The following is a 27229-nucleotide window of genomic DNA, read 5'->3' as shown; positions in this document are numbered from 1 at the left end:
GATGCAAGCTCTAGCGCAACGTAGAGCAAGTCTCCACCGTCACGCCCCCACCGAACCCCTAGAGGGCGCAGCGTCACCCGAGGCTCCGCCCTAAGTGAGGCGGGGCCTGAGCGTGCTGTACGCAGGCGCAGAGTGAGTCTTGGGCGCTCGCAGCTGCTCACTGGTTCGAGTCTGCAGTGGGGCGGGGCTGGGCTGTGAGGATGGCGTGCGCAGGCGCAGGACCGGTTTCGGGAGCGTGAGGGACCCTGCGGACCGGAAGTTGAGGCGTTCGCGGCGGTGAACGAGGTGAGGGGGCGGGGCGGCTGCGCAGGGTGGTGGCGGCGGCGGCCGGAGTCCGATCGGGTCCGGGAACATCTTGGGAGCGAGCTGAGGGGGGAGGGAAATCCCGAGATGAGGCAGTGTGTTGGAGGAGGCCGAGCAGCCGGGAGACACAGACCGAGGTGGAGCCTGAGCGTTCCTAAGAGAACCTGAGGATCAGAGAGCCTGAAAGAAATGGAGGCACGGAAAGAAGCTTCGAGAAACTGAGGGACCGAGAGACAGGGAGGTTGAGAGAGGAGGGAACCCGAAAACTGGAGAGATCGAGGGCAAGAGGCTGATGGGTCCTACCGAGAGAGGCTTAGAGGGAGTACGAGAGAAATGCGATCGCACCGGGAACTTGGGAAATGGAGGGAAACGTAGAAAGATGAGAGTGGAAACTAAGGTTGCGAGAAAAGTGTGTATATGTGTGTATGATGTATATGTATGCATATAAATATATATGAGTGATTTAGAATAGTACCTGATACATGCGTCAGCCCTAAGTAAATGTTAGCTATTGTTAAAGCTTCAGACAACTGAGTGACAAAATTTTAGGGAGAAATGGAGAGAGATGAGAGAGTCACGATGGAGGAAGAGAGTGATGGAGAGAGACGAAAACGGAGAGTCGGAAAAAAAAAATTCAAACAGAAAATGAGACAGTCAGATGGAAAACTGAAGTAGAGTGGCGTCGAATGGAGAAAGACAGCTGGAGAGAAAATCAGATAATGCTGGGAGAGCAGTAGATAAATGAAAAGAGATGGGACCAGGCAAGGACAGGGAAGAGAGATGAGGGTGGTGAGCAGGATGGACCAAAAAAGACAAGAGACCTGAAGATGGAGAGCCAGACAGGAGAGAGATAGGGAAGTGGAGAAAACCTCTAAAAGCCTTAAGCCTAGGAAATACAGGCCAAGAGACCAAGAGATGGTCCGAGACACAGTTACAGAGAAACTAGTAGATCCAGGAAGTCGAAAAGGTAGTCTTAAGAGAATGGATTCCTTGAGAGTCATGAGGGTGCTCTCATTCCGGCCCACATGCAAGGACAGGCAGTTAGCGGTCTGGGAGGAATGCTCTCCTCCATCTAATTGTCCTTGTCTTCTTCTGAGAAACACTGGCTCAGCATCACAGCAGTCTTTCAAGGCCTTTTCCTTCCCTTCTAGAACAGGAATTCCCTCTGAAGGTGCTGTGGTATCACGCAGCCCAGGTGTTTACCAGGAAGTGATGTGCACTCCCCACACATCCCCACACATGTATACTGCTCCTGTGGGAAACAGCTCTGCCAGTTCGCAAGTTCTTCAGCTGAAACCCTCACCTGGCTCTAATAACTCCCAGGGTTGGTCTGGGTCCCTCTGAGGCTACAGAGATGGAAGCTCTGAACTCTTCTGTGGTGGCCCTCAGAGACTGCAGGCAGAGTAGGTGAGAGCATTGCTAATGAACCAAGGTGAATTGTGGCCATTTGAGTGTGATTTTTTTTCCAGGTTATATGCCCGTGGTTTCTCTCACTGGACTTGTATACCAGTTACCCATTTAGCTTCTCTGTGCCAGGCTAGGTGATAAACGTTGCAATGTTTTGAGATGGGTATTGTCCCCATTTTATAGATGAAGAAAACCTCAAAGGGTTTAATTTGCCAGTGGTCACACATCTGATAAAGCTGCGATTCAAACCCAGATCTGTTTGACCATGAAGTCTTTACCGTGGAAGTCTCGGGACCCCTTTAAGATCATAAACTCTTTGAAGAATCTGAGTGATGGGCTTCCCTCCGGAAAATTGCACGTACGCGGGGATGTGCTTTGTTAGTTAGGACTTACGCAGCTAAGAGTCAGAAACCAAACCTTAAGAAAAAGACATTTTCTCGTGTAGCCATGAAGTGGAGGGTTGGCGGGAACTAAGCCTCAGGCATTGAATGATGTTGCCAAGCTTCTCCCCGTCCCTCTTCCACTTCTCTCCTTGTAGTTGCTCGGTGACCATCCTTGTGTGTGCCTCACTGTGCCCACGTGCAGCCTTTTCTGTAGGATAGATTTCTAGAAAAGACTATTTAAGAGCTACTACAAACAACTCCCTGTTTATATTGTCCTTGCTTAGCCACAGTAAATAAGCTTTTGTCTCCTAATAACATAGTGTAAATTCCAGGGAAAGGCCCTGATTGGCCCTCCTCGGGCCAATGTGTCCGCTCTTCAGACCAGTCACTGGTTAAAGGGGGAGTAGGGTACTGTGATTGGCCAGGCCTTTGTCACTTGCCCAACCAGTAGGAATTCTCTTCACTTAAACGCAGTGGGAACCATGTGGATTCCAGGAAGGGCTGCTCTCCAAAGGAAAGTGCATTCGTTTTTCTGAAAAAAAAAGAAAAGAAAAGAAAAAGAAGTGCCGGGCAGGCAAAAACAAAACATACATAATGCAACACTTGCAAAACTGTGCACTTGATTTCAAAGGGTTCCCAGGAGCCCTGAAACTCAGTGGACCACAACTCTCTCATGTTATCACCTCTCAGGACCACGTTCTGCTGTTGACTGGCCACATGGCCTACATTTCTTCAGGTCAAACATTCCCTCCTCCGGGGATCCTTCCCTGACTCCCAAGCACAGTCAAGGAAGGCTCCCGCAACCCCCTGGGCTTCCTTTATCACAGCCTCCATCTTGGGGTTGTCAGAGTCTGGTGAAATGACCACCTGTGGGTACTCAGCGTGGTCCTATTCATTGCTGTCCCTCCCCCCAGTCCAGTGCTTGCAAAACAGCAGGCTCTCAGTAAATGTTTCTAAAAATGAATGAATGTCTTCTGTTCTCTCCCGCAAACATTCAGGGCCCGAAATCCTAGCATGAACTTGTGTCCATCCCAGAGATCACCACAGGAGTCATGAGGTGCCCTGTGTGTCACCAGCTTGACCCAGGCCACAGGCCATTTACTCTGCTGGCACCTGCCGTGATCCTATCCCACCCCTGAGGAGGAAATCAGCTTTTTGAAGACAAAGTGCTTCCTTACTGCAGGCACTGGCCTCTCACTGCAGGAGGTGGGGAATATCTGGTCTAGGTGATCACAACTGAGGCCAGTTTTGTGACAACACTGGGATTAGCCACAGCATGCCGCCTCCCAGAACAAGGGAGGGCAGGGGTCCCCGAGACCGACCCCCGGCTCCCAGTCAGGAAGAGGACCCGGAGAAATGGGACTGGAATTGTCCAGAGACACGTCGCCTCTTCGAGGACGCCTTCTTCGGTGATGAGGATTATATCCGGCAGGGTTCTGAGGAGTGCCAGAAGTTCTGGACCTTCTTTGAACGCTTGCAGAGATTCCAGAATCTCAAGACCACCAGGAAGGAGGAGAAAGACTCTAGGCGTCCCAAGCACAGCATCCCGGCACTGGCCGACCTACCTCGCGCTTACGACCCACGCTACCGCATCAACCTCTCCGTCCTTGGCCCCGACACTCGGCGCTCTCGGGGGCTAGGCAGGCGCCTGGCCCCGGAGAGAGTGTCTGAGTTCCGCCAAGCCCTGTTGCACTACCTGGACTTTGGCCAGAAGCAGGCGTTTGGGCGGCTGGCCAAACTGCAGCGTGAGCGCTTGGCACTGCCCATCGCCCAGTATGGGGATCGCATCCTGCAGACGCTGAAGGAGCACCAGGTGGTGGTGGTGGCAGGTGACACGGGCTGCGGCAAGTCCACTCAGGTGCCCCAGTATCTGCTGGCCGCTGGCTTCAGTCACGTGGCATGCACGCAGCCCCGGCGAATCGCCTGCATCTCACTGGCGAAGCGGGTTGGCTTTGAGAGCCTCAGTCAGTATGGCTCACAGGTGAGTGGGACAGAACAGGTTTCCAGTTTTTCCCAGTGACCTCGCGGAATAAGTTGGTTGTCCTATGGCAGTATCGTTACGAAAACACTTACCCTTTGACCCAGCGATGATTCTTGTAGAAATTTATGTATCGATTGGCCTGGAGATGGTCCAAATGACAAAGGCACTAACATTACCCAATATAGCACCTTAACAGTCAAAAATCGGAAATGCCTCCGTGGTTATCAGTCTTTTTCTAGGCAGTCACAAAAAAAGAATGAGGATGCTTCCTACTAATGAGTTCTAGGGTTCTAATCCTGGCTCGACCACTTAAAATTTTTTGTTTTTGAAGTTATCATACTCTCAACACAGAAGAATGCACGTATCATACGTATATAACTCTGTGAATTTTCATAAGTTGACTGCATTTGTGTAACTAGCATTCAGGTAAAAAAGTCAAACTTACCAGCACCCCAGAAACCTCCTCGTTTCGCCTCCCAGTTACTGCCTTGAGGCCTCAAGAGTCATCACTATTCTTAGGGATAGATCGTCATTTTAGTGCTAGATTATCAGACCTGCGTTAGTGATAGAATATCACAGATTATTTTCTCCTCTTTTTGTTACTTTTTTGAAAATTTATTTATTTGTTTGTTTTGGCTGTGCTGGGTCTTAGTTGCAGCACGCGGGATCTTTTAGTTGCAGCATGCGGACTTCTTAGTCACAGCAAGCATGCGGGATCTAGTTCCCCGACCAGGGATTGCACCGGGGCCCCCTGCATTGGGAACGCAGAGTCTTACCCACTGGACCACCAGGGAAGTCCCTGCGTTGTGAGTTTTAATTTGTGTTTCCTTGATGACTAAGGACGTTGAGTGCCTTTTCATGTATGTATTAGCCATTTGGAGATCATCTTTTGTGAAGTGTCTGTTCAAGTCTTTTTCCCATTTCGCTTTTGTGTTTTCTGTGCTTTTGTTCTTGATTTATATATCTTTATAGCATCTGGATATGAGGCCTTTGTAGGATTTATGTATTGTAAATCTTGTCTTCTGTGAGTTTCCTTTCATTTTCTGAATGGTGTCTTTTGATGATGGTGTCTTTTCATTTAAATATAATACAGTCTGTCATTTTCTTTTTATGGTTGCCACCCTTTGGGTTCTGTGTAAGGAATTTTTGCATACTTTAAGGTCATGAAGATGTTCTGTTTTTTTCTAAAAACCTTTACATTTAGGACTGTAATTCATCTGAAATCTATGTGTGAGGTAGGGGTTAAGATACATTTCCTCTCAATAACACTTTTTAGCGATTTTACTTTGGACGACTCGTGTCAGTTTCTCCATTTCTGAGGTGAGGGTAATACTAGTGCTTATATTGTGTGGTAGTTGTGAGGATGAAGTGAGTTGATATACATAAAGATTTAAAGTAGTTCCTGGTACATAGAAAGGACTCAAAGAAGGGTTAAGCATTACTGTTATGATTAATTAGTAGCATACATCAGGCTCTGTGCCAAGTACTTTATGTGCATTGGCACATGTAATTCTCACAGCATCTAGGAGGAAAAAATACGCATCTGCGGGATGGAGTTGCCCAAGTCAACAGCACTAAGTGGCAGAGGTGGCGTTTGAACCCAAGCCTGTTGGACTCCAGAGTCTGATGTGGGACATTTGCTCAGATTTTCAATTTGGGGAGGGCGAGGGGCTGTGGCCCAGGCCCAGGTCCTCTCCTGACCACACGTTCCCACTGCCCCCCACTCCCAGGTCGGCTACCAGATCCGTTTTGAGAGCACACGCTCGGCAGCCACCAAGATTGTGTTCCTGACAGTGGGGCTGCTCCTGAGGCAAATCCAGCGGGAGCCCCGCCTGCCGCAGTACCAGGTCCTGATCGTGGATGAAGTCCACGAGCGGCACCTCCACAACGACTTCCTCCTGGGTATCCTCCGGCGCCTGCTGCCCCAGCGACCTGACCTCAAGGTCATCCTCATGTCAGCCACCATCAACATCTCGCTCTTTTCCAGCTACTTCGGCGGTGCCCCCGTGGTACAGGTTCCCGGGAGGCTCTTCCCCATCACGGTCAGTGCCCGCCTTGCCCCTCCCCAGACTTCCCACCTGGTCTCTGGCCACCCTGGACATGTCCCTTCTCTTCTCTTTTTCTGTTTCCCATCTCTTTGATGAATGATGTTCTCTCTCTCTCTCTTTTTTAAAGTTGCTGTTTTTGGAGCATTTACAGGGTGCTGGATAGAGTGCTAAGTGCTTGTTAGAGGAGACCCCAAAATTTAAAGGCTCAAGTAACATAGAAATAAATTTTTCTTATATAACCCAAGCCAGCCAGGTGTGGCTGGTCCAGGCTGATGGGCAGCTCTGTTCTACATGGTCACTCAGGGACCCAGGCTCCCCTTTTCTCATTGCTCTACCATCTCACAGGGCAGGGTTTCTAGACTCAGCGCTTTTGACGTTTGGGTCTGGGTAATTCTTGGCTGCCCTTTGCATCACAGGGTGTTTAGCAGTATCTCAGAAGTGGCAGAGCCAGGACTTGAATCCCACTCGCAGCCAGACATGTCCCTGTGCTCGATAGCTTCTCTTTGCCCTTCCAGATCTCCTTGTCCCTTCCCCACCTTCCTGTCTTCCCTGGGAGGCACAAACGGACCCCTTTCCCCTCTGCCTTCTGGTTGGCCAGTGGGAAAAGGAGAGTCAGCCCCTCCCCTGAGGTCTCCAGTGAACTGTGACCCTCACCCGAAGTCACAGCTCCTTTTCGAGATGTCTCTCCACACAGCTCTCTCCTTTATGGTTTTTTTTTAGGTTTTTTTAGTATTTTTTTGTGGTACACGGACCTCTCACTGTTGCGGCCTCTCCCGTTGCGGAGCACAGGCTCCGGACGCACAGGCTCAGCGGCCATGGCTCACGGGCGCAGCCGCTCCACGGCATGTGGGATCCTCCCAGACCGGGGCACGGACCCGTGTCCCCTGCATAGGCAGGCGGACTCTCAACCACTGCGCCACCAGGGAAGCCCTCCTTTATGGTTTTGATAACCACTACTTCCTCTTGTTTTGGGGCCTAAGAATTGATAAGAGCTCTGAGGTTCCTAGCCCCAGGAGATGCACTGTCCCTTGTGGTTTCTGGGTCTAAATGCCCATCAGTCTGTCTTCTAAGTAGCCATTAGAAGCAGTGAGGTTGCTTTCAGAGAAGTGATTTCTAGAGTTTTAATCCCAACTCCACCCCTTAAAATTTTGTTCCTGTTGGAGTTATACTCCAGATACAAAAGAGTACCCATATCACAAGTGTACAGCTCAATTAATTCTCACAAATTAAATACCTGTATAGAGCCAGCACCCAGATTAAAAAACATGAACATTACCAGCACCCCAGAAACCTTCCAGTTACCTTGATACTTTGACCTTTTATCACATCCTCCTCAGATACCGTCTTTGAGTGTGCTGTCTGCTGCCTGACTGATCTGTGTCTTCTCTGTCAGCCTGTGGCCTCCTCGCCCCATTGCTTGGGAGCTGGAGTGACAAGGTATGCTCCTGCCTGGGGCTGTCTCCTCACAGGTCGTGTACCAGCCGCAGGAGGCCGAGCCGACAACATCCAAGTCAGAGAAGCTGGACCCGCGGCCCTTCCTCAGGGTGCTGGAGGCCATTGACAATAAGTACCCACCCGAGGAGCGGGGTGACCTCTTGGTCTTCCTCAGTGGCATGGCGGAGATCAGCGCCGTGCTCGAGGCCGCCCAGACCTACGCCAGCCACACCCAGCGCTGGGCGGTGCTGCCGCTGCACAGTGCCCTCTCTGTGGCCGACCAGGACAAGGTGGCGCATGCAGCCAGGCCACGTGGGGCAGATGGGGGTCTGGGGGGGGTTGAGGGCAGCTAATGCAGGACAGATGTGACCCCACAAGCCAGGGCTGTGGGCTGCAGAGGGGCTGCTCCCATCTTTGAGTTCCTGATGAGGTGGGAGGCATTGGAGCTGAGCTTTGGAGGACAAGGAGGGTTTTTTTCCTTTTTCTTTGCGGTACGCGGGCCTCTCACTGTTGTGGCCTCTCCCGTCGCGGAGCACAGGCTCCGGACGCGCAGGCTCAGCGGCCATGGCTCACGGGCCCAGCTGCTCCGCGGCATGTGGGATCTTCCCGGACCGGGGCACGAACCCGTGTCCCCTGCATCGGCAGGCGGACTCTCAACCACTGTGCCACCAGGGAAGCCCCAGACAAGGAGGGTTTTGAGTAGGAGAAGAGGGAGGAAGGCAGTCCAGGTGGCGGGAACCAGCTTGAGCAAAGGCCTGGAGATGGGAACCTGTGAGTGGGGTGTGGGGAAAGGTGAAAAGACTGCCTGGTTGGAATGGAAGGGTGCTGGGAGAGAGGCCTTTGGGTCACTGTCTTAGTTATTGATTGCCATATAACAAATTACCCCCAAACCTAGCAGCATGTTTATTGTTACATGCATTATCTCACATAGTTTCTGTAGATCAGGAATCTGGGAGGAGCTTAGCTGGATGGTTCTGGCTCAGGGTCTCTCATGAGGTTGCAGTCAGATGTCAGCTGGGGATGCTCTCATCTGAAGGCTTGACTGGGGCTGAAAGATTATCTTCTCAGGTGGAGCTGGCTGTTGGCTGGGGGCCTCTCTAGGGGGCTGTTTGAGTGTCCTCACAATATGGTGGCTGGCTCTTCCCAAGAGACCAAAGTAGAAGCCACAGCATCTTTTATGACCTAGCTTTGGAAATCACAAACGATCATTTCTACAGTATCTCTTAGTTTTTTTGTTTTTTGTTTTGTTTTTAATTTCCAGATAGTAGATAGTTTTATTTTACTTATTTATTTTTAAATTTATCTATTTATTTATTTATTTTTGGCTGCGTTGGGTCTTCATTGCTGCGCATGGGCTTTCTCTAGCTGTGGCGAGTGGGGGCTACTGTTCGTTGCAGTGTGTGGGCTTCTCATTGTGGTGGCTTCTCTTGTTGTGGGGCATGGGCTGTAGGCACGTGGGCTTCAGTAGTTGTGGCTCGCAGACTCTAGAGCACAGGCTCAGTAGTTGTGGCGCACGGGCTTAGTTGCTTCACGGCATGTGGGATCTTCCTGGACCAGGGCTCGAACCTGTGTCCCCTGCATTGGCAGGTGGTTTCTTAACCACTGCGCCACCAGGGAAGCCCTATCCCTTAGTTTTTAACCCGGTCTGCCCTGTTCAGGGGGAAGGTACTGGGTGAGGGTGTGAATCCCAGGAGTTGAGACTCCCCCAGGCCGTGCTGCAGGCTGACTACCATAGTCACCTCCGGAAGAATCCCTTCAGGTCAGACTTGGTTGTTTAGTGATTAAAGAAACAAGCTTTGAGCACCTCCTTAGTGCTCCCCTTGCTCCAAGGGCCCTCTTGGAGGGAGCTGAGATATGGTTCTTCCCCTCAAGCTGCTGGTCCGCTGAGGGGGGATAGACAAGTAATTGACAATCCCACAAGTGGTAGAGGAGAACTCTGGATACTCTGAGAGCAGAGTCTTGGTGGATTCAGGAAAGGCTTCCTGGAGGAAGGGACTCTGTACGTGGAGACCTGAGAAAGCCCCATTGTAGGAAGGGGGCGAGGAGAAGCGTGTCCCAGCTGAAGCGTGTGCAGCACTGGTTTTGTGCTGGGCAGAGTCCTGAGCTCTGTGCACTCCTTGTCTCTAAGCTTCACAGCCGCCCTGTGCGCCATGTCCTGTTGTCCCCATTCAGTAGATACAGAAACTGAGACGTAGGCACTTATGCAAAGTCACGTAATTGGCAGAGCCAGGCTGTAGAGCTTCGTAATTTGGTACCAGAGCCCATACTCTTAACCAGAGGTTGGCAGACTTTCTGTGAAGAGGGCAAATTTTTAGTGTTTATGGGCTCTATGGGCTCTGTCGTAACTACTCTACTATTACAGGTAGCAAGCAGCTGTAGACTGACCTGGTGAGGCGGTGTTCCGTTAAAACTCGATTTACAAAAACGGGTGGATTTGGCCTGCAGGCGGCAGTTGCTGACAGCCACTCTTAACCACTGTGCTTGGCTGTCTCTTGGGTCCATGAGAAGGGCTTGTGCAAAGGGCCTGGGGTGAGAGAAAGATAGGACAGCTGGGAAACTGCACTCAAAGTGGCTGGGTCCAGATTGTGAAGGGGAAGTCAGGAGAGATGGGACTGGAGAGGTGGGCAGGGTTAGACCACCAGGGACCTTGAAGACCCATTGTGGTGGTGGGCTTTGTCCTGAGGGCACTGGAGGGGTCATGGGAAGGTTCTGAGCAAGGTGGCGGGCAGTGCCAGTTTGTGCTTTAGCAGATCCCTCTGCTGCACGTGAAGGCTGGATGGGAGGGGATGAGACTAGAGACCAGGGAGGAAGCTGGAGCGGGATTGGGGTGGGAGAGGAGGGGCGTGGAGCAGGGCAGGCCTGGGCTGTGGGTTTGGGGAGGAGGGAGTGAATTCATGAGCTGTTCAAGATGATCTGGTGTGGTGGGGTGGGTGAGAAGGGAGGGAACACCCAGGACAGCCCAGGTTCTGGTCCCGGTGATGCAGTAGATGAGGAGCCATCTCTAAGATGGGGGCCCGAGTAGGGAAGGGTTCAGTAGAAGGTGCTGAGGCTGTTTTAGACATATGACTGTGAGGTGCCCATGGGACATCCAGGAGGCCACTGGACACATGGGTTAGTGAGTGCCGAGTTAGTTGTGCAAAGGGCCTGGGGTGAGAGAAAGACAAGGCACTGACGCCGCCTCTTCACTATACCCCAGGTGTTCGACGTGGCCCCACCTGGAGTCCGGAAGTGCATCCTCTCCACCAACATCGCTGAAACCTCAGTCACCATTGATGGGATCCGCTTTGTCGTAGATTCTGGTAAGCGCTGCCCCCCAGCTACCTCAAGGATCTGGTGAGAAGTGTGGGGTTTGGAGCTGTGCACATGTAGTGAGGGAACTCTGGACCACAGCAGGGAGGAGGTAGTGTTAGGGCTGTGTAGCAGTGGCAGCATCTTAATCCTGCCCAGGCCTTCCTAGCTTGCTCCTGCCTCAGGGCCTTTGCACTTACCGTCGTCTCTGCAGAGAGCTGTCTCTCCCCAGATTTTTACACGGCTCACTCCCTCACCTTATGTCAGGACCTGCGCAAATGTCTCCCCATTAGAGAAGCCCACTTGTTCACTTTATCTAAGTGATCTCCTTTCACTGTCACTTCCCTTATGAGGCTTTATTTTTCTTCATAGTACGGGCATTATATTTTATATATCTTGATCTATCTATTGTCTGTCTTCCCAACGAGACTGTTCTCTGGAAAGTCAGCATAGCCTAGTGGCGAGGAGACACTGGCGCCAGCCTGCAGGTACACTGCCGGCTGTGTGACTCTCAGTGCGTCTGTTTGCTCCTTTGTAAAATGGCAGTCATAACAGCACCTCCCTCGGGTGTTGAGGATTAAAGACGTTAATACATTTGGGGGCTGAGGCTGGAACCTGGCACAGGGTGAATGCTCAGTAAATGTCAGCAGTTATCTTATTGTATTGAATCTGATGCCACTGACGATAAAAGATTCCATAAGTTTATGTTGGATGACTGAACCTCTGAGTAAGAAAAGGCTTGAGAAAATAAATGGAAAGATAAGTGAATGAGGAAACTAAAGAATACATTAACAAAATGGTAGGGTGGGGCCAAGAGTAAGCTCTCAGTTAGTGTTACTGGAACAAAGGAGTAAGTGAGGGCGTCAGTGAGTGAACGGCTGGGTAGAGGGCCAGGCGCATGGAGGGCCCACGTGGCTTCTGCACACACATTCCCTTCCCTCCCTGCTACCCTCCTGCCCACCCAGGGAAGGTGAAGGAGATGAGCTATGACCCGCAGGCCAAACTGCAGCGGCTGCAGGAGTTCTGGATCAGTCAGGCCAGCGCTGAGCAGCGTAAGGGCCGGGCGGGCCGCACGGGCCCTGGTGTCTGCTTCCGCCTCTATGCCGAATCGGACTACGATGCCTTCGCCCCCTACCCTGTCCCGGAGATTCGGAGGGTCGCCCTGGATGCACTGGTGCTGCAGGTGAGGCAGGGGCTGGTAGGGGACTGCATCCTGAGTGCTGGTGCCAGAGAGGAACCCAGGAGGCATTTAGACATGGTTTCAGGGTCAGGAAGGGCAGGGCTGGCCAGGCCACTGAGTGGAACTCATTCCTTCCAAATGTCAGATCCCGTATTGAGGGGAGAACTGTTCCCCCAAATCCACAGGGTCATGGGAAGAACCTTGTGACTCAGTCACAATGCTTTCAGCTGTAACAGAAAACCCATCAAGAAGTGGCTTTTAAAACCGGGGTTTTGGGCTTCCCTGGTGGCACAGTGGTTAAGAATCTGCCTGCCAATGCAGGAGACATGGGTTCGAGCCCTGGTCCGGGAAGATCCCATGTACGGTGGAGCAACTAAGCCCGTGAGCCACAACTATTGAGCCCGTATGCCACAACTACTGAAGCTTGTGCCCCTAGAGCCTGTGCTCCGCAACAAGAGAAGCCACTGCAGTGAGAAGCCCTCACACCACAACGAAGAGTAGCCCCCGCTCGCTGCAACTAGAGAAGAGCCCACGCACAGCAATGAAGACCCAACACAGCCAAAAATAAATAAATTTATTAAAACGAAAACAAACAAAAAAAAAACGGGGTTTCTCAGTACATTTTATGTCATGGCTTAGATGTCATTTGCTTAGATTAGGCTGCTGTGACAAATAGACCCACTCACATAACAGCCAACACAGCAGGACGTTAGTCCTTGGGTTGGTGGGCAGTTTCCTTTATTCAGAGACCTGGGCCTTCTTCCTCTCATGGCTCCATCATCTCCCTGGGGCGTCTTCATCATGTGTGTCAGCCAGCGATGGGGAGAGAGCGTGGGACTTAACGTTTGGGAGGGTGTGAGGGCCAGGTCCACAAGCAGTGTACTTCCCTTCCACTCACCCTGGTGAGAGCTCGGTTCTGTGGCCACTCCTCACTGCAGGGCAGGCTGGGAAGTGTAGTCTCTGTGCTCAGGAAGAAGCAGGAATTGAAAATGGGGAACAGCAGGTGGCATCTGCCTCAGGCTCACACGTGCCCAGGTGAGAGAGAGGCATGAACCAGCCCCCTTTCCTATGGGCGACGCACACTCATTGTTTCTATTCATTTGATTTCCTTTTAAAAAAATGCCAGTTGTGACCCCTGTCGTGGAGTTCCTGACTCACATGACCTGCTGTTTGAAAAATGCTGACTTGAACAATAGAAAACGTACCGTTTCACGTAACAGGAAACCTTGAGATAGGGAAATTCCAGGCTTGGTTATTTATTTATTTATCTATCTATATCTATCTATATATTTTTTTTTCGTTGTGCCAGGTCTTAGTTGCAGCACTTGGGATGTTTTTTTAGTCGCGGCATGCAAGATCTAGTTCCCCGACCGGGGATTGAACCCGGACCCCCTGCACTGGGAGCGTGGAGTCTTACCCACTAGACCACCAGGGAAGTCCCCAGGCTTGGTTATTAAATAGAATGGTGATGTCATAAAGGAACAGGGTTTTTTTTTTTTTTTTTTAATTATTTATTTATTTATGGCTGTGTTGGGTCTTCGTTTCTGTGCGAGGGCTTTCTCCAGCTGTGGCAAGCGGGGGCCACTCCTCATCACGGTGCGCGGGCCTCTCACCATCGCGGCCTCTCCCGCTGCGGAGCACAGGCTCCAGACGCGCAGGCTCAGCAGTTGTGGCTCACGGGCCCAGTTGCTCCGCGGCATGTGGGACCCTCCCAGACCGGGGCTCGAACCCGTGTCCCCTGCATTGGCAGGCAGACTCTCAACCACTGCGCCACCAGGGAAGCCCGGAACAGGGTTTTTTTCTAGCTTTCCAGCCTCAGCTTATCAGCAGCTGTCCTAATAACGATGATGATGATAAAAAGCACTTACCTCGTACTTCCTGTGTGCTAGCTCTGTTCTAGGTGCCTGAGTTATGTATATAAATTTTGCTCCTCACACAATCTCTGTAGTAGGTAAACTTATTGCAATTTATGGATGAGAAACAGGATGCAGAGAGGTTAAGTAGCTTGATCCATGTGGTATGGCTGGCAAGTGGCAGAGCCCAGATTCCATCTGAGGCTGTCAGGCTCCAGAGTGTGCCTCATGAATGCCACCTGGCTCTGGTAGCCATGGGCAGCACCTCCTCCTCCTTCACTATCTGGCTGCAGAGGCGATGAACTGCCCCTCTTTGTGGGTCTCATTTTTTTTTTTTTTTTTGGCCGTGCCGAGCAGCTTCCAGGATCTTAGTTCCCCAAGCAGGGATTGAAGCCAGGCCCACGGCAGTGAAAGTGCAGAGTCCCAACCACTGGACCGCCAGGGACTTCCCAGTTTGTGGGTCTCATTTTTAAGGCCGTGGGAACCTTTTCCAGAAGCCCCCTGGCTGGTCTCCCATCCTGTCTTGTCAGCAGAACTAGGTCACGTGTCCACCCTGTGACCTGTAATTGTCCGGGGTGGCGGGGTGGCACTGCCCGACTGGATCGGAGCAGTGATTCGCAGTCTCAGCTACACTTTGGAATCGTGAGAGTGCTTAGAAAAACAAAAACCAGCCGTGCCCTACCCCTCACCCAGAGCTTCTCATTTAAAGGTCTTTTAATGAGTATTAGTGATCTCCCAGACAACACCATAGCTTAGTGAGCAGGGAGGAAGGTGGTACCACTGGCTGCTGGGAGGATGCCAGAACTTCTGGTGCCCTCCAGATCAGGCCCAGGAGAGCAGGTCACCTTACCCAGAGACTTTGGCAGATCCCCTAGTCTCTCTGAGCCTTGTTCTCACTCTCTCATGGTCATGGGAGCCGCCATGCCAGCCCTTCCTTCATCCACTCACCAGAGAGGTGCCGCTTCCCTATGCCATGCCAGGCCTGGTGATGATACATGTTTCACTGCTTTCTCCCCGTGACCTGCTACCCCTCTGGGCCTTTGAATCAGTTGGGATGCTTTGGTCAAAAGTGAGAGAAACCCAACTCAAACTGTTGTTAGCAGAAAAGGGGCTTTTATGGATTTGTGTGTCCATGTTGGGGGGAGGTCTAGCTTAGCAAAAATTAAGGATTTCTCCATCTGCTGTGAATGGGCTAATTTCCAGGCAGTGGAAAAACTAACCACAACAGCTCTGGGCTTCCATCCTGGCTTCTCACAACCAGAGAGGATGCTGGAGCTTCTCTCTCTCAGCTCCAGTCTGCAAAGTCCCAGGGAAGGATTCTGAATGGCCCAGCTCAGGTCATGTGCTCATTCCTTAGCCAGTCGCTCTGACCAGGGGCTGAGAAACCTCAACTGGTCCAGCTTAGATCATCTGCTCGCTCCGTGGCCAGGGTGTGGAGAAGAGCGGCTAGGCAGACAGACAGATAATGGCCCTCCTTCCCTGCTTCGGTACAATGAACCTTGACGTTGGGCATTTTAAAGTATCACAAGTTTGTTATCCCTGAGTCCCCCAGTGTTCCACAGTGGCTCATGTGTTCCCCATTCCTGACAGGGTTTGGTTCTCATTCCAGATGAAGGGCATGAGTGTGGGGGACCCCCGAACCTTTCCCTTCATCGAGCCCCCCCCACCAACCAGCTTGGAAACGGCCATCCTCTACCTCCGGGACCAGGGGGCCCTGGACAGCTCAGAGGCCCTCACCCCCATTGGGTCCCTGCTGGCCCAGCTGCCTGTGGACGTCGTGATTGGTGAGGACCCCCCTTGGGGTGATCACATAGGGTCTTGGGAATGGGTGTGGGACACCGCTTGCTCTGAGTGCCCCGGGGTCAAGTCTGGTCCTTCTCTGGGCCCTGTCCATTCATTATCAGGTCCTCTGTGTCAGGTCCTGTTCTAGCGCCAGGGATATAGCAGTAAACAAAACAGACATTTCCCTCCTCTGCACAGCCTGTCCCCAGCTCCACGTGGTACCCCCTCTATTGTGGTTGGATGTCGAAACCTCCTGCCTCTTCCTCTTGCCCATCCTGAGTCATCCCTGCCCCTGCCGAGGAACTCGCTGACCGAGCCATATTTATCTTGCCCAATTCTCCTGACTTGAGACATTCTGTGTCTACCAACAATCCACGGCCCAGAGAATATTGCTAGCTGAGTTCTACCATCTGGGGCACCACTTCCCAGGCATAATTCTCAGGGGAGCTTTCTGCCTGCGTCAATATCGTTAAAGTCCCCATCATTGCGACACGCTGGAGCGTCAGTACGGGCAGCAGCCTGGATACCACCAACCCTGAGGGCCACCCACAGCTATGGAAATGGTTATTTTTGTTTATTTGAGAAGGAAACAGGGCTAGTGCAAGGAGAATCAGATCTGAGAAGAAAGAGAACAGTCTGTGAGCATTTGCTTTGCGTCAGTGGAAGACTTTGTGGCCCTTATTTCATCTTCACCTGGTGAGGGGAGGGCCTCTGGGCGCTCCTGTTGTACAGTTGAGGAAAACGAGGCTCAGAGAAAGGCTGTCACTCGCTCGCCAGGGAGGCCCCCCATCAGCCGGGCTGGCACCGTGGGTCCCCAGGCCCTGCGGAGCAGGCGACACAGATGATGCAGTGCTGGGCAGTTCTGGGCCCCGGTGGCTCAGTTACCGTTCTTCCTCTGTGCCAGGTGGAGCTCCCTGTGCTTCCCAGGTGAAACACAGTTCATCCTCACAGCAGGTAGATGCTGCAGTTAACCCATTTCACAGATGGGGAAACAGAGGCACAGAGAGGAGGAGGGACTTGCCTGAGGTGACGGAGCTAAGGGGTTCTGGGACAGCCTTGTTTTACTGCCCTACTTTATCTTATGAGGCTACGTGTGTAACAGGAACTTTCTGGAAAGGTAGGCAAGGGGAACAGTGAGGGTGAGTCAGATGTGTGACATGCAGGCCACTGACCTTGGGGCAGGTGGAAACAGTCTTCCATCACATTGGGATCCGATTCTGGGTTTGATTCTGTCCCTCTGGCTCCCGCGGCCCTTTGTGGGTGAGGCGGAGGGTGGGTGGGGGCCCCAGAGGGCTGGGGACGCCGTCAGGCGCCCAGGAGGCTCAGCGCCGCGTCTGCCCCCAGGGAAGATGCTGATCCTGGGCTCCATGTTCCACCTGGCGGAGCCTGTGCTCACCATCGCCGCCGCCCTCAGCGTCCAGTCGCCCTTCACCCGCGGCGCCCAGAGCAACCCAGAGTGTGTGGCGGCGCGGCGACCCCTGGAGAGTGACCAGGGCGACCCCTTCACGCTCTTCAACGTCTTCAACACCTGGGTGCAGGTGAGGTTGACAGCAGGGTGCCCCCGTCTGGCTGTCGTTCTGCACGGGGCCAGAGCCTCCCTGAGGCTGTGGCTCCTCCTTGTGCCCCCACCGCCACCCCAGGGACGACCACTGAGCCCTCCGCAGGCCGGGCCTGTCTGGGGAGGACCCTGACTCCACCATTCATGGGACCAGCACGTGCAGAGGCCCCCGCCTGAGGGGGAGCCTGAGGTTTCTAAAGCACTGACGAAAGCCAGTGCCATCTGGAGAAAGTTTAGATGCCTTAGGCTGGGGGCTATATCTTGAGCACACGTTCCCTGACTGGGCCGGGTCCTGTTCTGGGCAGTGCTGGGGACCCAGTGGTGACTAAAACTACCTGGCCCGGCCCTCCTGGGGCTCCCAGCTCAGTGCAGGAGAGAGACTGTCCCTGGACAGTGACCAGCCAGAATGGGCTGTGATGGGGAGTCCAAAGGGGCTGGGAGAGCCCAGGGAGAGTGTCTGACCCCATGTGGTGTCTGGGAGGGCTTCCTGTAGGAGGGGGCAGTGGGGCTGAGACCTGGAAGAAGGAGGAGAGCAGGTGGTGGGTGCTGAGGGAGGGCCGGCAGGCCTGCCTGCCATCCTCCCAGAGGCTGGTGTTTGGGCTCACACTGGGTTCGTCTGGGCAGTGGGTCGGCACTCCCATCCCTCCTCCCAGCTGGCCAGGCCCTGACCCTCTGGTGGCCGGACCTCCACCCAGGTGAAATCTGAACGGAGCAGAAACTCTCGCAGGTGGTGCCGCCACCGGGGCATAGAGGAGCATCGGCTGTATGAGATGGCCAACCTGCGGCGCCAGTTCAAGGTGAGGCCCGGGAGGAGGGGTGAGGGCCGGCCTGCCCAGGCAGACAGGGCCAGGAACAGACCTGGCGAGTGGGGGTGGGGGGCGCTGGAGTGGGGTGTACATGACACCTTCTGCGGCACGGCTTCCCATCCTATGACAGTCATCAGAGTCCCACCCTACACCCGCCTCCCCTACCGTCACATCACCAGGTGTGGAGTGCGGCCCGGGCAAAGGAGTAGAGATCCAGGAGGGTTTCCTGGAGGGGTGGACAGGGTCACAAGTCGCATCCTCACGAAAAGCCGCCTTCTCTGGAGTGGGGGAGCCGAGCTGGCCGAGTGCCAGCAGGCCGCACGGGGCACCAGATTTGGAGCCGGACATACCAGCAGTGAATCTGAGCTCTGCCGCTTGCTAGCAGTGCAACCCTGGGCGAGTTACTGGGCCTCTCGGGGCCTCAGCTTCTCACTCTGAAAATGGGGAGGCCAAAAATAGCCCCTGCCTCCCAGCGTTCCCATGAAGATTAAATGAGTTAATACACCTAGAGCATTTAGAAGGGCCCGACACACAGGTGTTCCCATACAAGTGTTTGCAGTTTTCATCGTCGTCATGAGGATGTGGTTCGGGCTTCCCTGGTGGCGCAGTGGTTGAGAGTCCGCCTGCCGATGCAGGGGACACGGGTTCGTGCCCCGGTCCGGGGAGATCCCACGTGCCGCGGAGCGGCTGGGCCCGTGAGCCATGGCCTCTGAGCCTGCGCGTCCGGAGCCTGTGCTCCGCAACGGGAGAGGCCACAACAGTGAGAGGCACGCGTACTGCAAAAAAAAAAAAAGATGTGGTTCCACAGCTTGCTTGTGTTGTTAATATTCCACGGGCCTCTTTCCATTCGAGCACAAAAAGATCCAGTGCCGAGTACTTCTCTGCGGTCGTGTAGCGTGCCACGGAACGAAAATAAAAGAGCCCCTGGTGTAACCGTTCCTCTCGGCTGCAGGAGGGCAGATTGCGGCCCAGAGTGGACGGTCAGCGCCAAGGCCTCCCACGCAATCACAGGGGGCTCCACGTTGGGGACCACCAACATCCCAGCCGTTCTCGGCATCTCTCAACATGTCTGACTTTCTAAAGAGCGACGGTTCAACCTTTGTTGAGCCCCAGATGCTGAGAAACTAATGAAAAGTGTGGGTCCTTTTCTCTCTCTCACTCTGAGTCACATATGATATCCTATCTCTCCTCGTTGGTCGGGGCTCGATGAGAAACAGAAGGTCCAATGCAGTAGGTCCCTGGGAGGCTGTCTCCAAAGGCGTGGGCAGTAGGCCTCTAACGTGCATTGGAATCACAGGGAGGGCCCGCGCTGCCCACATTCCCGAGATTCTGCTTCAGTCATTCTGGGATGGGGCCCAGGTCTTGGCATTTCTGAGCGTACCCGGAGCCTGGTGACGACTGTGTGCAGAGGAGGCCCCGGGGAGGACCCTGGGTGGTGGTCGCCCGGCCTCCTCTCCTCCCTCCTGGCGGCTGACCCAGGTGCTCCATTGGCCGATGACAGAGACGGCTCTTTCCTGGAGCGGTCGTGTGCCCGGCACCGCGCAAAAAGTTGTTCTCATACAGCCCCTTTCAGCCCTAGCAGGGAGGCCCCAGGAAGGTCCCTGTTCTTCATTTGAGGAAGAGTGTGGCTCTAAGGGTGAGGTCTTGTGCCACCCGCAGCAGGCCCCAGACCGGAGCACGCTTGGCCTGCCCCGTGTCCCTCACTCGGGCCCACGCCTGGCCTGCCCCGTGTCCCTCACTCGGGCCCACGCTTGGCCTGCCCCGTGTCCCTCACTTGGGCCCCACCCACCCCCAGGAGCTGCTGGAAGACCACGGGCTGCTGGCCAGGGCCCAGCCCTCGAAGCCGGGGGACAGCTACAGTCGGCTACGGCAGCGTCGGGAGCGCCAGGCGCTCTACCAGCTGAAGCGCCAGCATGAGGAGGGCCAGGGACGCAGGCGCAAGGTGCTGCGGCTCCAGGAGGACCAGGATGGCTGCTCCAGCGATGAGGACCGGGGCGGCACAGCCTCCCAGGGGGCCGGCGACAACGTGGACATCCAGGTGAGGCGCCGTGGGGCTGACTGGTGCCTGGGATGGCTGGGGATGGAGTTGATCAGAGCGGGGATGTGGGCTGCCCTGGGGGTCTTATGGGACATGGCCTTGCTCTGGGGTCCGAGAAGACACAGCCCTGCCCTCATTCAGTAGGCAGGTTTCCATGGACAGGAGTCTACAGAAACCCTTGGATCCACAGATTCCAGTACAAGCCCCTGGGGTAGTGGGGAGGGCCCTCAGGAACCCACCTTCCCCCGTGTTGCCACCAGGATGTGAAGTTTAAGCTCCGGCACAACCTGGAACAGCTGCAGGCGGCCGCCAGCTCAGCCCAGGCCCTGACTCGGGACCAGATGGCCCTGCTCAAGCTGGTGCTGGGCCGGGGCCTCTACCCCCAGCTTGCCATCCCGGACCCGTTAAACAGCGGCCGCAAGGACTCGGACCAGGTGGGTCTCCTTCCCTCTCCCCGTCCCTGTGTGTGTTTTGTCGTCTGTCACCCCTTCCCAGCACCTGCTCTGTGCTGGGGATACAGCAGTGACTGAAACAGCCCTGGCCATGCCCTTGTGGGGCTGCAGTCTAGTGGCGGGGGTGGGGGATAGACTCGTTCCCAGACAGATGACCAGAGTGGTTGGGGTCGGGATGGGGACCCAGGGGCTGAGGGGGACCTGATTAGCCTTGGAGGAGGTCAGGGAGGGCTTCCTGGAGGAGGAGCCTTCTGAGTTGAGATGAGGAGGAGGGAACCTGGCAGCGGGAAGAGCAAGTCTGAGGGCCTCTGTTACCCAGCGCCCGCCTTCGGCTTCTCCAGATCTTCCACACCGAGACCAAGCAGGGCGCCGTGCTGCACCCCACCTGCATCTTCGCCAACAGCCCTGAGGTGCTGCACACGCAGGAACAGGAGGCCAGGGGCGGCGATGGGAGCCGAGGTACCGTGAGCCCAGGCGGGGGTTGGGGGAAGCCCTCCATCAGGGACATGAGGGGCAGGACAGTGACCTCAGGGTGCCGCTCGCCGTCTGGGGTTACCCCCTCGCTCCTCCCCACATTCAGCTTTGCTGGGGCTTCTGACGTGGGACCTGCAGGTCCCAAGAGCCAGACCTGGCTGGGTGGCCTTGGCAAGTCCACCCCTTGCTGAGCCTCGCCCTCCCCATGTGGTGCTGGCTGCCCCGAGCCCCGAGCCCGTCCCAAGGCCTGAGGTTTTAGCAATTAGAGCAGCGCCTGCCAGGAGACCTGTCCCGGGAGCCCCGTGAACTTCAGGGCTTGGTCCTGCCTGGGGGGCTCCCCCAGCCCCAGCGTTCAGGCAGTTGGATTCGGTCTTCCTTCTAGTGGGATCCAGGACACAAAAGTCACTCCAGCTGAGGCTGCACTCAGGCCAGGCCAGTCCCACCAGGGTGCCCTTCCCCAGGTGCAGGCCCTGCCCTCAGGAGCGGGCTTCACGTCTGCAACGTGAAGGTCTAGTTGTGTGCTCTGCCTGAGTGCTGAAACACTCATCCTTGTTTGTACAGAAAGTAACACACTGTGCTAAAATGGTAAACAGCAATCTCCAAAGGTAAGGTTTATGGTTTTAAATACCAAAGATAGAATTTGAAGTTTTCTCTCTAATCTTTAAGGGCTGTAAGTTCCAAGTGAATTTGCCCTCTTCCTATTACATTGTTTTGCTCCTTTTTGGAAACATTTTGTAAGTTCCAGGCATTCTGCAAGTAGAGAGTGTGTGAGGAACCCTCCGTGTTCTTGCCTAGCTGTAGCTGTCACCATTTTTCCATCCTTGTTTATTCTGTCCCCTTGATTTTTTTTTTTTTCTCTTTGCTGGAGCATGTTAAAGCAGGTCCCGGACATCTTACCAGTGAGTAATAATAATAAAAATCATATTCATAAGGATTGGTTTTTTGCACCACCACAACGCTGTCATCACCCTTAACAAAATTAACAATAGTTCTTAGTGTCACTGCGTAGCCAAAACCACATCCAGCCCGGCAGAGTATTTAAGGATAAGCCACAGGCGTTTTACCGTGACACACGCGAGCATATCCTTTGTGTGGACGTGTGAACGGCCCGGGTGGGACAGGCAGCCACTGGGGGATGACGGGTGTGGGGTGTGGCGGGGAGCTGAGCTGTCCCCTCGACCCTTCCAGATGACAAGGACAAGATGAGCAGCAAGCACCAGCTCCTCACCTTCGTCTCCCTGCTGGAGACCAACAAACCGTACCTGGTGAACTGTGTCCGCATCCCCGCTCTGCAGGTGGGTCCTTGCCCCAGCCTCCCTGCCTCCCAACTCCCCGTGCCATGGCTGTGTCCCAGGGCAGGGGGCCCCAGGTGGGCCTGGAGGAGCTGCCTTCCCCCCGGCTGGCTGCTGTCATTCATTACTCGCTGAGTGCCTGCCGGGTGCCAGGACCTGTGGAAGGTGCACAAGGCAAGACCCGGTTCCTGCTCTCCAGGAGCTCACAACTAGCGGTGGGGAGGGCGGGCAGTAGCACTAAACGCAGTGCAGCACTAACTGATAGGGTAGAGGGCGATAAGCGTTCGGGGAAAATAAAAAGAACGGGGGAGGGGATTGGGGGGGGGTGGGTTGGGGGGCAGGGGAGGGGACAGTTTCTAGTATAGAATTAGGCGATCCGGGTGGGCCTTATTGAGAAGGTGCAGTCAAGTAAAGACCTGAGGGAGGGAGGAAGCCATAGGGATCTCTGCGGGAAGAGTGTCCTGGGCAGAGCAAAGAGCAAGTGCAAAGGCCCTGAGGTACCACGTGCCTGGTGTGGACAGGGAACAGCTGGAGCAGAGTCAGTGAGGGGGAGCATGGCTGGAGAAGAGGTCAGGGAGGCAGGTGAGACTGGATCCTCCTCCCCACCACCACCAGAGGGTTCTGAGCAGAGCCGGGACAGGGTCTGACACGGGGCAGAGGCCAGGAGCCCAGCAAGGAGGCGACTGAGGCCGTAGGGCAGAAGCGATGGTGCTGGAGGCTGAGAATGTGCTCAGATTGCAAATATACATGCGTATATGTGTCTGCAGCCAGGAAGGGGGGTTCCTGACAGCAGTAGCTGCCACACCTGTGTGCCCACTGTGGCCACCCTGCGGTTCCAGGCCTGGCCACAATTCTCACTTTACAGGGGAGAAGATGGGGCTGGGTGCAGGGGGCAGTGAGGAGGAGGGCATGTCCCTTGACTAAGCCACACAGTGAGCAAGTGGCTGAGCCTGAACTCAGGGTCACAGGCCACACCTAAGGCCTCCCCCCATCAGGTGGGTGTCCCCGTTACCCCGGCCCCCTCGCTTCCGTCCCAGGGAACATAGAGGGAAGAGAGAATCCCTTCCTAGAGCCCTGGGAGATGTCGTTGACGCTGATTTCCGCTGGCGCCAAGAACGCGAACTCTGATCTGCTCCGTTGTGTCTTCGTTCAAACATGTACTGAGTGGCCAGCTGGCACCAGCCACTAAGTACTCTTCTGGCCGCTGGGAATGCAGTCGTGATGAGAATGGACAAGATTCCCTGTGTTCGCGGGGCTCACGTATAAGTGGGGGAGGCAGATGGTAAAGAGAGGCACACATGTAAGAGACCACACCCGATGCTGTACCAGTGCCGGAGGAGGAATGAAGTGGGGTGAGGGCCGGAGTCCTGGTGGTCAGCAGGACCTCGGGACAGAAACACGGCTTTGCTGGCTGAGACGCTGCCTGATGGCCAATCCCCCCCGCCCTGCCCCTGCCCCGTAGTTTCTGACGATGGAGACTTTCAAACATGCACGAAAGTAGAACAGCACACTGGACTCTCATGTTCTATCACCAGCCCCACAGACCCCTGGCCCGCGGCGAGTCCTGCCCTGCCCGCTCACCCCCGCCCCATCCCACAGAATTTTCCCCAGTGTGTTATCTTGACAGTTTTCGAAGAGAAAAGTTGAAAGAAGTGTAGAGTGAACACTCAGTATTCCCACTCCCCAGTCCTGCAGCTAACATTCGGTCTTTATCACCTCTCCACTCGTCGATCTATTTTAACAGGTGGACTTTCCTTTGAATTTCTTGATGCATTTTAAAGTAAGTTGCTGACATCAGCACCCTTCACCTGTAAGCACTTCAGCATGCTTCCTGTTAACTAACATTCAGTGTTTGTTTATATATTTTGAGGATAAAAGGTATAGAGAGTGACCCATACACATATTAAGCACGCCATTTGACAAGTGTTGACAAAGACACACACGTGTAGCCCCAGCCCTAAGAAGACAGAGACGGCCACTGGCCTCCAGCACAGGTGATGACTCCCCTGCCCCTGACTTCTTGGAACCTGCTCTGTATTTTACTCTTTGGTCTTCGTTAGTCTCTTTCCCCGAGTAGAATTTCAGCTCCGTGGGGCGAGGACTGAGTCCGTCTTGTTCACGTTGTGTCTCTGGCACCCGGAAGAGTGTCTGGCACAGAGTAGGCGTGTGGTCAGTGTTTGTTGCAGGGCTGGGTGGACGTCTGGATGGGTGGGTGGGTGAGTGGGGGCTGGGCAGGAGCCCAGCCAGGCGAGGGCCTCTCTACGATGGCATCCTGCCCCTCCCGCCACTGCCTGTCCCCTGCCCCTTCTCTTCCAGTCCCTCCTGCTGTTCAGCCGGTCCCTGGACACCAATGGTGACTGTTGCCGTCTGGTGGCCGATGGCTGGCTGGAGCTCCAGCTTGTGGACAGTGAGAGTGCCGTCCGGCTCCTGGCGGCTTCCCTGCGGCTTCGGGCCCACTGGGAAAGCGCCCTGGACCAGCAGCTGGCCCACCAGGCCCGGTGGCGGCTGGAGGACAAAGACGACGAGGAGACGGCCCCGGTCAACCGCAAGGAGGTGGCAGCCCTGAGCAGGGAGCTGCTGCAGTTCACGGCGTCCAAGGTACCCGCCTCCTGGGCACCTGCACCCCCTTGGCCAGAGGGGCCATCAGCCATAGGGATGAGATCTCTGGAAGGCCTGGCTTCCAGCTCATCAATATGCACACATTTGGGGGTTTTCAAACCAGAGAGGTTGATGACAAGCCCAGCGTCACACAGCTGGTAAGGGGGGAGCCAGGGTTTGACCCCAGGAGCTATGCCATTAACCCCTGCGGCCCTCATTCAACAGATGTTTGTGAATACATGCTGCATGTGTGGTGCAGGTTACCCCTCGTTAGCAGTTAAGGGCGTGCAGGGTGTGAGAGGGAAGCTGTAAGGTATCTGTCTATTCGTGGAGGACAGACGGGAAGAATTCGGACGGAGCAGATTTGAAGCTGACCCCCCACCTCTTTAAGTGGCGGGGGGTTGAGAATTGCTCCTGAGTCTACTGCTATTACACGCGGATGGGGTGCGACCCCGTGGACCAGGGAAAGGGGAACAGGCTGACGTGCTGGAGGAGAAGGGGCAAGGCGGCCAGACTTGAAGGTCAGACTTAAGGTCTGGATGTGTTCCCAGCAGTCATAAGGAGAGAAGGGCTCTGGGGAAGGCAGGTGAGATGGGGGATGGGGCGTCAGGGAATGTTCTAGACAAGCCTGTGGTCATGAGTATCTGAAACCGTGTTGTGATTGGCTTAAGCAATTAGCCCCCATAACTGAGAAGCCCAGGGGTGGACTTTCGGCACGGCTGGATCCAGGTGCTCCGATCATGTCTGCCTGAGTCTCTCTCCCCTATTTCCTGTCTCTCTTTGTTCAGGTTTCCTACAGCCTCCGGCGGCTTACAGGGCTGGAAATCCAGAACCTCTATGTGGGACCCCAGACCATCACTGCTGCCCCCAGCCTCCCTGGCCTCTTTGGCTGCTCTACCCCCTCCCCCCATCCCACCAAAGGGGGCTATGCAGTCACTGACTTCCTCACCTACAGCTGCCTCACGGTGAGCACAGACCCCACCTTGGCCCCTCATCCTCCTGCCCCTGAAAATGCAACGTCAGTGATTCCCCCCACCCTCTGCCCCCAACCGCACTCCAGCTTAGTCCAGGGATGCAGTTTCAGAAAGGGGCCTGCCAGCCCCGAGGGGTTCTGGGAAGGTCCCAGGCTGGCGGCGGGGTGCGGGGGGGAGCCAGGCCTGACACAGCCTGCCTGTCGCAGAGCGACGCGGACCTGTACAGCGACTGTCTCCGCACCTTCTGGACCTGCCCCCACTGCGACCTGCACATGCCCTTCACGCCCTTGGAGCGCATCGCCCACGAGAGCACCTGCCCCGAGGCCCCACAGGACGGTCCCCCAGGTGAGGCTGGGGCAGTGGCGGCTGGGGCGCCTGTGTTTGCCCAGCTGTCCGTCCAGCTTGTGGTTGTTGACTGTGCGTCTGGGCACTTGCTCGACACTCTGGGGACTCACGACCTCAGCCGTTTGCCCTGGCTGGGGCCACGTGCGGACTCCGTCACAGGGACCCAGAGCCCGGGACCAGGAGGCCCTGCAGCCATCGCATTCTCAGGTCGTGGTGTCTGTCTCTCTTTGGTCTCTGTGTCTCCGCCTGTCCGGTCGGCCTCTGTGTTCCTGTCTGTTTCTCTGTCTCTCTCTTGCCGTGTCTCTTGTTCTTTCCTCTGTCCCACAGCTCTCTCTGCCTTGGCCACGTCCATCCTGTTGTCAGCCGGGGGACGCTGCAGTGGGCAGACCCGGACACAGAGTCTTCTGCGGTGCCCCATGCGCCACCCGCTGGTGCTTGCTGGGGAGATGGCTGTAGGGCCACGTGGTCCCACCCCAGGGCTGTTTGTCTCTTTCAGTCTCTGTGTCTCTGCTTGTGTCTTTCTCTGTGTCCCTTTCACCCCCTGGGACACAGAGTAAAGACTCGCCTCTGTGTGTGTATTGATCAAGGAGGGCTTCCTGGAGGACACAGAGCTGGAGTCCCCAGAGGCCAGGAGAGAGCCTAACCCCGCCAGGTTTCTGGGATTTGGGTGGGGGTGAGAGCATGCAATGGAGCGTCCCCCTCACAGCCTCCCATCTCCTCTCCCTTAGGGGCTGAGGAGGCTGCCGCCGAGCCCCTCCAGAAGGCATCTGCCCTGCAGAGGCCCTACCACTGCGAGGCCTGCCAGAAGGACTTTCTGTTCACACCCACGGAGGTGCTGCGGCACAGGAGGCAGCATGTGTGAGCCCAGCCAGTCCTGGATCAGGGCCAGGGCCAGGGCTCCCGCCCAAGCCCCAGCCTAGACGCGGAGCTGTGGTCTGGGCCCAGCCCCACTGGGAGGGAGCATAACTATGTGAATAAAGTCTCACCGATGGAACTTCCCTGGTGGCGCAGTGGTTGGGGGTCCGCCTGCCGA

The 27229-nt window shown here is 55.2% G+C and overlaps 1 protein-coding gene across 2 annotated transcripts; it reads left to right on the top strand.

The window, feature by feature from the left end:
* Positions 1 to 27190, top strand: DHX34 (DExH-box helicase 34). 2 transcript variants are annotated; one of them, XM_024768346.1, is made up of 17 exons: positions 1 to 285; positions 3092 to 4074; positions 5805 to 6116; positions 7592 to 7846; positions 10753 to 10855; positions 11810 to 12027; positions 15487 to 15661; positions 17004 to 17197; positions 17913 to 18014; positions 19819 to 20061; positions 20322 to 20495; positions 20855 to 20972; positions 22176 to 22282; positions 24596 to 24877; positions 25666 to 25842; positions 26058 to 26196; positions 26925 to 27190. In XM_024768346.1, exons 2-17 carry the CDS (start codon positions 3370 to 3372, stop codon positions 27056 to 27058), a joined length of 3438 nt encoding a protein of 1145 aa, XP_024624114.1. In that variant the 5' UTR covers positions 1 to 285; positions 3092 to 3369; the 3' UTR covers positions 27059 to 27190. The 2 variants fall into 2 exon arrangements, with proteins under 2 accessions (XP_024624114.1, XP_024624115.1); XM_024768347.1 differs by lacking the exon at positions 1 to 285 and adding an exon at positions 329 to 1710.
* The last annotated feature ends 39 nt before the right edge of the window (positions 27191 to 27229 follow it).

The sequence above is a fragment of the Neophocaena asiaeorientalis genome, unplaced genomic scaffold, assembly GCF_003031525.2.
Source record: "Neophocaena asiaeorientalis asiaeorientalis breed wild unplaced genomic scaffold, Neophocaena_asiaeorientalis_V1.1 scaffold629, whole genome shotgun sequence".
NCBI lineage: Eukaryota > Metazoa > Chordata > Mammalia > Artiodactyla > Phocoenidae > Neophocaena > Neophocaena asiaeorientalis.
Note: the sequence above shows the minus strand (reverse complement) of the source record. Positions and strands in the feature narration are given on the sequence as shown.

Bases quoted from the DNA above. Each gene is read 5' to 3' on its own strand.
- DHX34 (XM_024768346.1), top strand. From the start codon at position 3,370: ATGCCGCCTCCCAGAACAAGGGAGGGCAGGGGTCCCCGAGACCGACCC. The intron at 18,015-19,818 runs GTGAGGCCCGGG...ACCCACCCCCAG, and splicing joins ACCTGCGGCGCCAGTTCAAG to GAGCTGCTGGAAGACCACGG. The intron at 26,197-26,924 runs GTGAGGCTGGGG...CCTCTCCCTTAG, and splicing joins CCCACAGGACGGTCCCCCAG to GGGCTGAGGAGGCTGCCGCC.